Consider the following 13,833-nt stretch of genomic DNA (forward strand, 5'->3'; position numbering starts at 1 on the left):
TTTATTGCAAACGAAAAAAAAAGAAAATCCAACTTTTACGCATTTTCTATTCCGTTCCCACCTGAGACGACATGCTTGGCGCTTTCCCCTGCAAAGAATTCTGATTTATTTATCATTTATTGGTTATTTTTTTCTTTAAACCTTCTTTTGTTTTTATTATTTTTATTGAGTTTGGGGTTTGCGCACAGGCTGTTCGTCCTATATGCGTCTCATCCAGTCTCTGACTCAGCAGCAGCAGCAGCAGCAGCGGCGGTGGCGGCGGCGGCGGCACAGCTCACCTGCACCTGAGCGCACCGAGCACCGCTCCCTCATGTTCCTCTCACAGCAGCGCTCCGACACTGGGGGACCACTGCACTAAGGCCCGGCGCGGCGCGGTGCGGTTCGGTGCGGTCAGTCCGACAAAAGGAGGAGGAGGGGGGGAACGCACACAGTTGTGGATCATATACTTATCCCCCGCTGTACCAGGAGACAATCAGCAGCAGGAAGAAGCTTAAACCTCCTCCTCTTCATCTTCCTCCCAAACGTGAAGAATTGAGGGAGAAAAAGAGAGAGAGAGAAAGAGAGGAGAGAGATTTTTTTTCCCCAGCTCCCTTCCTTTCATTGCACTTGACTTGTTGAAGGAAGAAATAAAAGAAAGGAATAAGAAGAAAGAGTGCGGGGAGATAAGAAGAAAAAAAGCATAAGCTTGGATATTGAACGGAGCGGGGCATGTGGATATTGGCTCTCCTCTTTTCTCAGTGCATCTTGAATGGTAGGTGATGCGGTTTTGCACATTAAACTTCCAAGTTTATCCCACAGGACAGAGTGTACACTTGCTTTCTAAAATGGTCAAGCATTTCCACTCTGAAGATATGGATTCTTTTTTTTCTCTGTGTGTGTGTGTCCTTCATTGAACGCAGGAACAGGCTGTTGCTATGTCCTGACACAGGCACTGTGCATGTTTTTTTGATGGGTTTGATACATGCAACATTAACATGTGCATGGATTAAGTCAAACAAGGGTTTAAGCACTTGTGCATTTTAAAGATTTAAGTTTGTTTTGACCTTTTGTTAAATACGCACAGAGAGAGGGGGGTTGTGGTGGATGAAATGTAGGTTGAGGATATAGGTGCAGCCTGCAGCTGCACAAGCAACACAATTCAATAACATTAAAAGGCATTTTTTTTGTAGCTTTGTGTCAGGACCGGGCATTTTAGGCCTTAAATGAAATTTCATCATTTGCTTCATTCATTTGTTGTGTCTTCTAAGCAATCAACACTGCACTGGGCCTCATTTTCTAGCTGCATTTTCCTGCATTCCTTTTTTTTAATTTATATACATATATATGTATGCTTGAGGTGCATAATAACAGTTTTCAATCCTATTTTCACGTTTTTGGCTTATGATAAAAATATCTCCTATCAGATCAATTTGATATGACAGATTTGTATCTTTTATTGACGTGCTCATCCTCAGTTTGTTTATGATTTGCATTCACTCAGAACCGTCGTTTCATTTCATTGAACTGATTTTTTTCCCATATGCTAGAAGTTGTTTTTTTAATTCAAAAATATTCTCCTTCACCAAGAAGTATTTTTTCTTGAAAATATGCAATATATCCTGCAATTGCATAGTAATAATAATAATGATGATGATGTTGAGTTAAAAACAACAAAAAAGCATCAAATGGAATGTGTTTTGCACATGTGTGAGCGTGCGTTACATGCTGTTCGATTTATTGAAGGTCCTCTAGAAAACAGGATTAAATAGGTTGGCTGTGCCTTTTTTCTGGCATTGCACCCGCCATATTAGAAGCACAGACATGGAGTCATTTTGGATTGGAAGGAGAGAAAAAAAGACAAGCCCTATCACCCTTGTCCAAGTGCACATCTTGCTAAATGTGTTTATGTGTAATTTCTTAGTGTTTGTTTTTATTTCTTTTTGCATTTGAGGGTTTTGCAGATTTTTGTGCAGCAAACACATGAAGGGTGTGTAAGGGAAAGGGGGGGGGGGGTCTGAGGACGACAGGGGGCTGTGGGGTAAAGGGTGGGATGTTCGCGTGTTGGGGGGCAGAAACGAGCTTAAAAGGAGAAAAAAAATGGTGTATTTACACGATCTTTTGAAAGCGTACGCGGTGGAAAAGGGGTTAAACAAATCAAAAGTGGACACAATGTGAACTGAGGATAGATGACGCGTCAAGCAAAGATGACAGGAAAACCATTTTGTGGCTTGTTTAAGGGTTCAGTGAAAGCATTGGTTATTTATGGGGAGGGGGGTAGAATGGAGTCAAAAGCAGTGATGGTGGTGTAGCAAACAGTCCGTTTTGTCACAGAGGCGAGACGATTTCATGAAACTGAGGGGACGCTGATGTCCATTTCAAATCTCCCCTCAGTGCTGATGTGCCGAAAATGTCTGTTTGCTGAGAGCACGCTTTGCTTGTGAATGGCTTTTTCAGTCTCTTTGGTCCAGGCAACGGCATTTGCAAAATGGCTGCTGCTGGAGAGACATCTACATGGAAACTTTGAATGGCAGCAACAGCACTCGTAATTGTGATGAATGCTACGTTTGTGCTCACTGCGGGGCTGCAGTGCCATTCATATCGACAGACGGTTCATTTGAGGCTGACCTTTTCTTATTGATTCCAAGATTTAAATGTTGGTTTCGTGGCAGAAACCGGAATGATCGGGAGTGCATTATGACAATCTTTCTCTTTCTATTGTGCTTCTGTGGCAGAATTAAAGGGCCGAGATTGTTGATCTTATAGCTGTGGTGGTTTATGGTGCTGTGTTGTTGACAGCTGAGCGAAGATAAGACATAATGAGGAGCTCCAGATGGGAGGACGTATGTTGAGATAGAAAGGTGTAGCCTGACGTGAAGGCTTTTAGGGCTCTGGTCCAGTAAAGGCTACTGAGGTTGTCTCTATGGAGACCAGGGTAATGAGTGTTGTTGCGGTGTGAGCACCGCTTGAGCAACACTGCATTTTCTTTTCAGGTGACCCTGGCAATCCTTTTTCGAGTCATTTCTGATTTTTCAAATGCTTAATATATTTATTTTGTCATGGAAAAATAGGAGTAAAGGATTAAAACGTTGATCCTTCCCCTTGTATTTGCCCTCCAGCTACAGTCTGAGTTAGTCATGGTCATTTATGAATAGTCCCTATTGTCCATTTTTGCTCTGACTTGCCAATTTGTGGACTAATTTTAAAGCTCATCTGGTAGTAGATACAAACAATTCACTGGTGTGGAGAGAGTAAAATATGCTGAGAGTTCACTGCAGTGGTGCTTGAGCTTTCTAAAGTGCTCTTGCAAAAGTGTCTATTAAAATCTAAATGGAATAGGAACAACGTATTCCAGTTGTGAAGAGATGAAATTGGGGAAATGGCATAATGTTGTTTTTGCACAGCTACACCGGGAGGGTGGTGGGGGGGATCTGACACATGCTCAATTGGACACTAATAAGCTGTGTAAATATACAGCGGAGCTCCTCAGTTGGCTTTTAGTATCACTCTGTGCATGTGTATTTTTAGCTTTCAGTTTAGAATGGCGAGGGGCTGCTGGAGAAACGGTACCTACATTTATTAAAACATTCAGTAAGCATTTTCGGTATGACTTAACCCAGACATCAAACATGATTAATGATTATGCAGAATTTATTTTCCCTTGACATCTTTTTTTTTTTTTTCACTTCAGATCATAACAGCAACAGAGTGAACACAGCAAACTCTTCTCTTATAGCTTCCCCAGGCTGAGCAGTCATTTTTTACAGGATTAAAATACAAAAAAAACCCGCAAGCATCTAAGTAAGTACCTGTCATGAGCAGTTATGCTGCTCATTTTTACGAGTAGTACAACATGCACAATATTAACCCCCGCGAAGGAGAGGAATGATCAGAGCGAACACCTGGGTTTGTAATGAAAATATTAATATATCCTGTATGTGGGCACTGTTCAACGGCGTGCATCCATATCACTTTACCAATTAAGGACTACTGATTGATTTTAATATCTGCCACGTAGTTTACTAATTCACCCAGAGGGAGACGTTTGTCGTGTCATTTCTTGCGTAGTTTTAAGATATGGGTCACATACAGGGCTGCTCAAAAAAGAAGAACCCTTTTAATTGTAGTTTTTTGTTGGACAGAGAAATATATAAGGTAAAACATTCATATTCCAATCCCTTGCACATCTAGTAATCTATTTGAAGGGGAAAGTGTTTAATGAACATCTCACAATGTTTGCACTGAACGTGTCTGAACAAGTACACTGTTAGAAATAAAAGTGCTAAGTAGAACTATATAAGGTTCTTCGGCTTGTCCTCATAGGAGAACTCTTTTGGCTCCAGGTAGAACCTTTTTATAAAGGTTCCACCTGGAACCCTTTTGGAGGGTTCCACCAAGAACCCTTTTAAAACCCTTTATTCAGGAAAGGGGTTTTAAAGGGTTCTCTGGATCAAAATGGTTCTCACTGGAACCATTAGTGTAACCAAGAACCCTTTCCCCGTAAAAAGGGTTTTTCAGGAGCGAATGGTTCCAGGTAGAACCTCATCCCTTGTAGAAGGACCCTTTTGGAACCCTTATTTCTTAGAGTGTAGGGATGACGTATTGCCTCTTTTTCCTCAAACTTCTACACTTTTCCCCGATTGTCTGCATTTTATTTCTTGCCACAAACCACCAAAACAATTGTTTTCATTTGAATGACTGTACATTGAAATAGTGGAGTTCCTGCTTTGTTTTGACCAATTACCAGCAGTCAAAACAGCCCAGCGTTAGAGGTCAGATTTAGGCCAGTGGGAAGAAGGCCTGGGCAGACTAGTGTCTTCTGGTATACATCTGTCACTTCACATAGAGCCATGACGCGCTGACAGAGACACTGCAACACACTGAGTTCAGCTTCTCTTAGCATCAGCATAACACTGCTCAATGTAGGCCAACGTATTTGTTCTGAATTATGTTGAATAGCGTTGCAATATTGAGTGATTTTTGTTGAAATTATGCATCAGGCTTCATCCCAGAAGGTAGCACCGTCGCACTGATTTTGCGAACTCACTAATAGCTTTAGGATTTGCCAGTCAGTGCCACCGGGTCAAGATTTTTGTGTCACTCCACTGTGTGCGCTTGAACCCCGAGCTTGGCTGCTCAAACAAGAGTAGACTCAAGCATATGTTAATGGGTGCACATTGAACTGTTATAGGTTTCATTTAACCCAGGCCAGAGTGCTTAAGGAGATGCTAGTGTGCAGTGAGGCAGAAAAAGAGGAGGAAAGAGCAAGAGAGGAGGGGGGACGATGGACACAAAGAGACAGTTTGTGTTATCAGCCTGATTTTCCACACAGAAATGGGCCTATTTTAGGCACAGCAATGCATCAGACATTTATACAATTGGACACTGATTAGAACGCAATAGTTTTTATGTCACGTCCAAAAGGACAAAGTTCCCAGTTTTTCACACTAAGTGGGAGATGTTGATGTCCAGGTCGTGTCATATTTATTTCAATATTTGAGTATTGGTAGTGGACCATATGTTTCGGCGTCTGTTGACCGCACCAGTGACGTAACGCCATGAAAATTAGTTGTGTTGTCTGTGTCTGAAGACTTTCATTCTGAAATAGGGCAGTAGGTTAATGATTTGGCCACACAGGTACAGCAAGACATATGCCAAGTGGAGCTCAGGATATACTTAAAATCAAGGCCCTAAACAGAGGTCCCTTCTCCTTGTTTGGGGTTTCCCACATTAACTGCAAGTTCTTTCCAAATTGTATTTTGATTAAGGCAATTGTAGATATCTAACATGGCAGACCCAGTAGAGCTGTAGCACCAGACAGCTGTACGTTACTGTATTAACTAAACTAAAACACAGATTGTTGCTTGTTCTCCATTCAGACTCAAACAATAGGAGCTCGGGGCTGGTTTTGCAGGTGTAGCTCAGCTAAGGTGACCCACTGCACACCGTACATGTTTAAGAGCCGAGGAAACCGCTGTGCGACGATTCCCCCGTTGAGTTCGTGATTTCTTCCGAGATCATGATGAATGTAGTTATCATGAAGCCAAGCAGATGAAAAGCCAGAGGCAAAGAAACGCAGGCAGGATGAGGGGGGGGGCTTTCTCCAGTGTCATCAGCACATTATGCATTATTATTATTATTATAATACACTGACAATTTGTGACAATAATGTGTGTTTACTGGCAGATGCACATTTGCATTTATTAAGTTCAGTGAAAAGCAGTGACTCCCAAGATCAGTTTGGGTCGATTCTTATACATCTTTTCTACATTTTTGCTGTGAAAGATTAATCCCTGGTACCTTTTTTCATGTCTAGTGTGAATATGTTGGCTAATTTGTCGAGTGGTGTTGTCTTAACCCCCAGAATGTGTATTTCTGAATGCAGCAGTAGCCTTGTGTACAATAGGATACTTTTGGGAGAACAGGACGATGATGAAAGTGATGAAAATGAAATATTGGCAGATCTTGGTGAGTTTGCCGATAATTGAAAAATTTGGTTTCTGAAAGCTGAGAAATTGCGTGTCAAAACAAACATGTGGTTGCAAGAAGCCGGCCATTCGGCATCTTTGTTGCCAGAAAGGGAAACATGCATGTACATAGTTTCCATTTTTTTTGGCCTGTTTTTGGACAGTGAGACAAAACTAATTTTTTAAAATGTTGAATATGATTTATAGTGTTTTTAAATTGTCATATAGTCATTTAAAATTGTTGACACACTATTTTAACGTGTGGCAAATTGTAAATAACTTCCAGATATTGAAAGTTATTCTGGAAAAACGGGCAAAAGCCCTTACTCACAGGATCCTTTCTGGCCCTTTTATGGTTAAAATAAAATAAGAAAAAGTCCAAATGGACATTTTAAAGCTTAGGTGTTAAAGGGTTAAAGCCAATATCTACCGATACCGATATCACCCGGATAAGTACATCTAAATTGCCTCACACTGAACAGTATGTATTGTATAGTAAGATGGTACTGGGAAAATATCTGTGTGGATTAATTCTGACATCTCTTTGATATAATATACTAAGTAAAAGCACCGTCATCTACTATCTTAATTTCATTGCAGTTAGAAAATGAAGGGATTATAGAAAAGGTATTCATCTTTAAATTACTTCAAATGGCATACATTTCATTTCTGGGATGTTTTGTAAACAACCTATTTATGCTCTTGTTTATGTGAGACGACACAGTAGAACGTGATTTGTAACATGCAAAGTGTGAATACCCTTTGGGACCATATGGGTCTGCAGCAGCTTTGTTATAATATGTGTAATATGTCAACGAAGATACAGCAGATACGGGTTGAATATGTCAATTTGAAGTTATATCGACAACAACAACACCCTGAATTCTGTGGAAATAAACAAGGGCAAAATGCCAAATGAAGGCCCCAACAGTGCAGTTAATGAAAGAACAGACGGGGCGTTTTGAACCCGAGATTCTCAAGTGGCCAAGTCCCCGCGCTGCAGCTCTCATAACAACGTAGAGATGTCTGTAGCGTCTGTAGGGTGTGGCTTCATCAGGTGGGTAAAAATAATATACAAAACAAATAGGTAAAATGTTATCAGTGTTGAATTAAATGTAACTCGGGCATTTTAACATTTTATTATTTAATGTTGAGGTTTAAGAAATAAAATGAAACCATGAAATTTTGCTTATAGAGTACATAAGAGAAACAGAATAGTAAAAAACATTATCAATCAGATCTGACTGACAGTGTTTTCCCTGGTGGCTGCCTACTGGACGTATTCATTAAGTGTAACCAAATGGCGCTGATTAGCATTGAGAGTCCAGCTCTGTCCCTGTTGCCTGAAATGTGTAACATTTTCCAACATTCTGGCAAATGTTCCATTTAAGTGTTGCTAGCCCCCAGCTCCACTCTCCGCTCCAGTCTCCGCACTATCAGGCCTTTCCCAGAAGTGATTATGCTAATTGCTGTTTGATCAGATGATTAAATTATAATTTGATTAATCCCAGGCAGTAAACGCTCTGAATACATTGGATGTGTATTTTGCAGCCTGGCAGTGTTTGCAGAGCCTGCTGTCACACAGACAGACAGTCGCTCCGATACGTACGATCCAGGTGTAGGACAGGGGCGAGATGTACGTATGTGTGCAGTGAACATCAATGAAAATGCTGCTTGTGATGTAGCATGGTCCAGTAATCATGGAAAACACGATGATTAATAAAGGATGACTCCCGTTTGTGCGCAGACTGAGTGCGGCGCTAATGCAGAAAGCTGCCATTTTTCCAGCGATTGCCTGTCTTTGTTACTCTCAATTAACCGTGTATCCATCAGGGTGATTTATAATAGCGCTGTATAGACAGGCTTAATGAATAGGTACTATAGTGAATGTCCACTATAGGATTCAGAGCAGCTCTGGATTCACACAGTGCATTTTTAGGACGATTCTTGTTTGATTTCAGTTTAATTTAAGGGGAAAGAAACCGTGACATTGCGTTGGTTCTCTTTGTGTCTTTTGCATAAGTGAGGATCTTCTCTGCAGTGAGGTCACTGAAGATGAAATACTCTTGCCTTTGAGGCAAATGGAGGACTGTTGTTGAGTGTAGGGTGGAGAGAGAGACTCCATGTTGGGGGCGGTGTGGTGTGGTGTGGTAGGTAAGGGGGGGTTTGATATTTTTCTGCCTGAGGATGGCTGTGAACGGGACGGCAGCGATGTCTAGTCATCTGACCCACAATTCCATTTAACCCCCCGGACTTTGATTTGCCCTCCACTGTCAACTGCCAGCTCATTTCACCTCATTGTTTCGCTCGCAAATGGCTTTCGTTTTGCTGTTGTCTTCTTAGACGTTCAAACATATTTTGTCTTTTACTCGTGATTCAGGCAGTGCTACACTCTCTGTGTGCTAAGTTGAACCATATAAGGTTGTTCGGCTTGTCCTCATAGGAGAACCCTTTTTGGCTCCAGGTGGAACCTTAATAAAAAAAAACCTTTTGGAGGGTTCCACCAAGAACCTTTTTAAACCCTTTATTCAGGAAAGGGGTTTTAAAGGGTTCTCTGGATCAAAATGGTTCTTACTGGAATCATTAGTGTTACCAAGGACCCTTGAAAAACCCTTCAGGAAAGGATTTTTCAGAAGCAAATGGTTCCAGGTAGAACCTCAGCCCTTGTAGAATGACCTTTTGGAACCCTTATTTCCAAGAGTGTATTTTCTGTTTATCCATTTCGATTTAAATAATTATTTGGAATAGGCAATAAGGCAAATCAGTGTAAGTGCATGTAGCTATAAAGACGGACCCTTTCACACTTTGCTTCAGATTTGGGTGCAGAATAATGCAAAATTCCATACGATAAAAACAATTCCTGCATTCCAACAGTATTGTACATCTTGTATTTGTGAACTATTGCAAGGATTTAGTCACATCGTCTTTTTAAAATTTCCCCTAAATTGTAAAAAAACAAAAACCACAACGTGATCTTTATGGACCTGTAAACCACAACAGCATCTCGCTGTTTCTCCTCTGTGCTGATAACTGGTGCAGAAAAGCATTTTTTATCTCATATGAGAGCGTTGCTGTCTGTATTTTTAATGCCAGGAATTAGGGTCATAAAATGGTAACAATAAAGTGTGTTGTACTAAAATAACAAATTTGATACATGCAATAATTGTAGTAAACTAGAATATTTTACCACGTTTTGTGAAATGTGTCGGGAGCAATAACACCTAAAAGACATAATCTTTTATTTATCATGATGATTATTAATATCGACTGACAGATATCGACTGTTGAGTCTTTTTTTTTTTTTCTTTATGAAACACGTGACAAACCAGACAAAAAGTAGAAATGCTGTCAATGTCAGTGCTCTCAATTTTTGCCTTCACAAAAATTTTTTGGCCTCCGGTTTGCACTCATGTTTAATTTCAGCTCTCAATGTCAAAATACACTGAATAAAAAAAAGTATTAAGGAAAAACAACTGCTGTACAGTTTCTCCTCACTTTCTTTCTTAAAAACTTAATTGTACTCTTATGTCCAGGTGGCTTTGGTGTATACAGTGTACATTATCTATAGGCTGCTGAGTTGCACGATAAGTGCAGTACTCTATGTAGATCAACTTCAAGCTGTTAGCATTCCTCCTTTAGTTAATCTCCCCGCTCATCCTTTCCTGCTGAGTTTAATGTCGTCACTCTCAGCTCACCTGAGTCCTCTCTCCGTGGAAACAGTCTCAAGCAAAGGTAGTTGGCATTTACTGAAACAAAAATAGTGCCTCTCATCCTTCGAAGCTCATATTATGTTACAGTATTACATGTAGATCGAGTACTGAACTGTTCAAGTACATCACCAAAATGACTGTGAATAATGTGTATAAATCTATAACTTGAATTAAGCAATAAGGAAATAATCTTACCTGGTCATCCAACAACCTATGTTGAGAAAGTTCACTGAAAATAATAATAATACAAACCTGAAATTGGTTATGGAATAAAAATCAGGGGATATATTTAAGAGGACTTACCAGCCGATATTGATACTTGCAGAAATCCAGTATTTTATTTTTATCTGAAGTATCCATGATTTTACATGACATGATTTGGAGACTGTGCTCTAGCTTTATTCAGGTCCATTTAGATTCCATACGTCATGCAGTAATTTATCATCTCTGTGGCTGCCGAGCTTTAGGAACTAACCAGCATCTGCATCAGTATCTGATTCATAAGTAGTATTCGTGTGGAATAATATTAGAAGCTGCTACATCAGGTCTGTTGTGTCAGTGCGGTGCCGCGCCGCTTCAGAAGGTTAATGGAGCATAATGCATAGCCGTTTTTATCCCTTTCTCTTCCTTCTCTTGGTTTGCCTTTGCACATTAGCGTCAGCAGGCAACAGCTAGCACTTGCCTTTCTTCTCGTCAGCCGTCGCTCTGTCGTTTTCCCTCTTTCACTCCTGCTGTCACAGATAATTTGGGACTATTTGTCCATTCCCACCTTGGTGATGTAACTGATTAAGGTCTTCAAAGTGCTCAGCACGTGGGAACTCCCTCCTCTCCTGTTGGCGCTCATGTAAATGAGCGTTCATATGCATCAACTAACCCTCTCCACAGTGACTCGCATCTCACCCTCCAGAGAGTTGACATCAGAGGAGGGTATCATTGGTTTTACATAGTGGCAGCGCGGAACAGAGCACACCGCTCACCATTATTCATGAGGGCAAATTGGGAGCCGATGATTTGGGAGAGTGAGGGGAACCCTGTTCTCTGATCTGTGCATCACTTTACTCACATCAGCGCAGCACTTGTCTTTACTGCTTATTGTGTAAGCCCCTAGGGCGGAGAGGAGAATGGTGAGGTTGTGGGGGTGGGGTGGCTATGTTGGGCGGGGTGGATGCTTACTCACTGTCATTGGGAGGCCATCCTGTCCTCCATCCCTCCCCCTTTTCAAACCCCCCCCAGCCCCCACTCACCCCTCCCTAGGCGGTCTCTGTAGAGCTCTGCCTTAATTACCTGCATCGCCTGCCATGAGCTGTCAGTGTGGCTCAGTGCCTGTTTGGCCCAGTGGAACTGCCCTAATGTCTGTGGTGCCCACTGTAGCGCCACAGACGATCTGTGACCCGGTGAGGGTCACACTGTGACTGAGAGCCAAGTGGGCTTTCATGTTTAAATACATTATTGGCTGTGGGCAGGGCAAACATCCTGTGGCAAATGGCTAATTCAGTTAAAAAAAAACAAAAAAACATAAGGGTGAATTTGTGATTGCAAAAAGGCCAAATGAGGCAATTTTGATCATATGAATAAATATGAGGCATCAGTGAGATTTTCTTGTCATTTGAACAAGAAATCAAGAAGCTGCCTAACACATTCAGCAATTGGTATTTGGTAAAGGTAAACACAGGCTGACCAAAATGTCCCTGACACATCAGCGGGCTAATGCAAAGTCTAATGCAACGGCCTGTTTATGTTGTGCGGGACCTGTATCGATCAGACGTTTACTTAAATAAATTGCTTGAGTGAATAGGAAGCAACCACTGATGGACATTGTCAGACAGGAGGTTCAGAGGTCTTACTGAGGAGGCTTTACAGGGGAAAATATGGTTTGTGCTTTGTTGATGAGAATTATCATGGAGGATGGCGTTTTCAAACTTTGAGTTAGTTCCTGATGTCAAAATTAATTATGGGCAGCTATTGGACAGTCACTGGGGATTCTTCAAACCGCTGCATTCCTTATGAGGAAGGAAAACAATGTCAGTGCTCAGAGGGCAAACTCCACTGCATGAGAGCGAGTAAGATAAATGCATGGTTCATAGTGTGATGAGTTGTAAAAGGGAGCAGTTAATAAGATGCATGTGTGTTGTAGTCAATGACCCTAGTAAATTTTCGAGTTGAATTTTGGGAGGTTAGAGGAGTGGCTTCAAAATGCATTCAAGGAACCTCGTCACTGTCATCACTTTTGCAGACATGAAGTCCACTAAATGCTTGCTCTTGTTGGTGGTAATATATATAAACCACAAATTAGGTAGTCTTTATAGAAGAAATATTTTTTTTATAGTTACCTTATTTGAATCATTACTCAGTACATTATATTGTATGCTGAACTGCATCCTCTGTGACATGCCTACATGCACTCTCCTTGACTGAAGCATGTCTGCTGCCCTTGAACTCCAAATGTAGTAGCAGAGGCTCGACAACAGAAGAAACTGCTTTAGGAGGCACAGGCTTCAGCAGGGCCTGCCACCAATAGGTGCTGACATCTGGGACATTGCCAGACATTATTTCACACTATAAGAATCCTTTGCCAACCTAACAGGACCTCCCACCCCTTTTGCCCCTCCTCTGTGTTTTTCTAAGAGGGAAGACACAAAGAGAGAGGGAGCCCATCTATTATAGATGAGTAATATTTATATTTAAACAATATCACTTTTTCCTCTTTGTGATTTTTGGCTCATGAAAAACTGTTGTCGATTAAGAGCTGCTCTGGCACGGGCCGGCATATGGCGACTGTTAGTGAGAGCAAGTGGTGTGTATATGATATTGTGAGGTTATGCATGTGATTTTAACACCATATCAATAAGAATATTGTCCTATATCTGTAGTGTGGAATCAAGTCATTGCAGTTGTAAAGATTTAAAAATGTTAAAACAACATTAAAACAGGCATTGTCAACTAAGACAACAATCCTTTGAGATGTGGGCCAAAGTGTTACAGTCTTAATCTTCCCACCAGGCCGATGACTGACCGACGATTGATGGGGTCCAGATAAATCTTTTATATCTTGTTTCAAGGGCAAATCTCCTCTTGCTTTGATCTCCCCCCTCTGTTTCCATGTCAATAGATCGTCCAAAGTGAGCCTCATCCCTCTTGCGCATACGTGTTGCATATCTTACTGCTGCACGTTTGTATGTGTTACATCTTACTCTTTTATGACAGGCGTTAATGAGATTATTATTTAACAACGCGCTGTACACAAACACACGTGATGACAGCCAGCAGCCACCCACGCGCCGTCTCCTTTTGCTTGCAAGCCAGCGTTGTGATAAACTAAGACACTTTGTCTTGGGGCTATTCATTAACAACTGAATATTCAAACAAACTCCCTAAAATATAAATGATATTGATGTCATTTCTATCAGATATCTGGCAGCGAGAAGGCACAGGGCACAAACCTGAAGGAGTGTCCTGTATTAACCTGATTCAAAGGCATTATTGGATGAGCTGCCCAAGCAGGGGATTTTTTCTAATCAATACCTTGACCCAACAGTCCCCTTTAGGCTCACACCAGGACACAGCAGAGTGTACGTGCTCTTTAAAGATATAATATGTGACATTTCTACATTAAAATATCAAATATAAAAACTTGTGTTATATACTGTATTTGTTTGAGTAGTGTACTATATTTCTCTCCC

At 41.1% G+C, this 13,833-nt stretch overlaps 1 protein-coding gene across 2 annotated transcripts in view; it reads left to right on the top strand.

Moving 5' to 3' along the window:
- Nucleotides 1-708: 708 nt before the first annotated feature.
- Nucleotides 709-13,833, top strand: part of dscama (Down syndrome cell adhesion molecule a) — a gene marked incomplete at both ends in the record, with an annotated part of 71,762 nt that continues 58,637 nt past the window's right edge. For both annotated transcript variants that reach the window (XM_083903963.1, XM_083903964.1), the window contains one exon: nt 709-751. In XM_083903963.1, the coding sequence (XP_083760089.1) occupies nt 709-751 (43 nt within the window). The remainder of the gene's footprint in view (nt 752-13,833) is intronic.

This window comes from Microchirus variegatus (genome assembly GCF_963457635.1).
Source record: "Microchirus variegatus genome assembly, chromosome: 2".
Taxonomy (NCBI): domain Eukaryota; kingdom Metazoa; phylum Chordata; class Actinopteri; order Pleuronectiformes; family Soleidae; genus Microchirus; species Microchirus variegatus.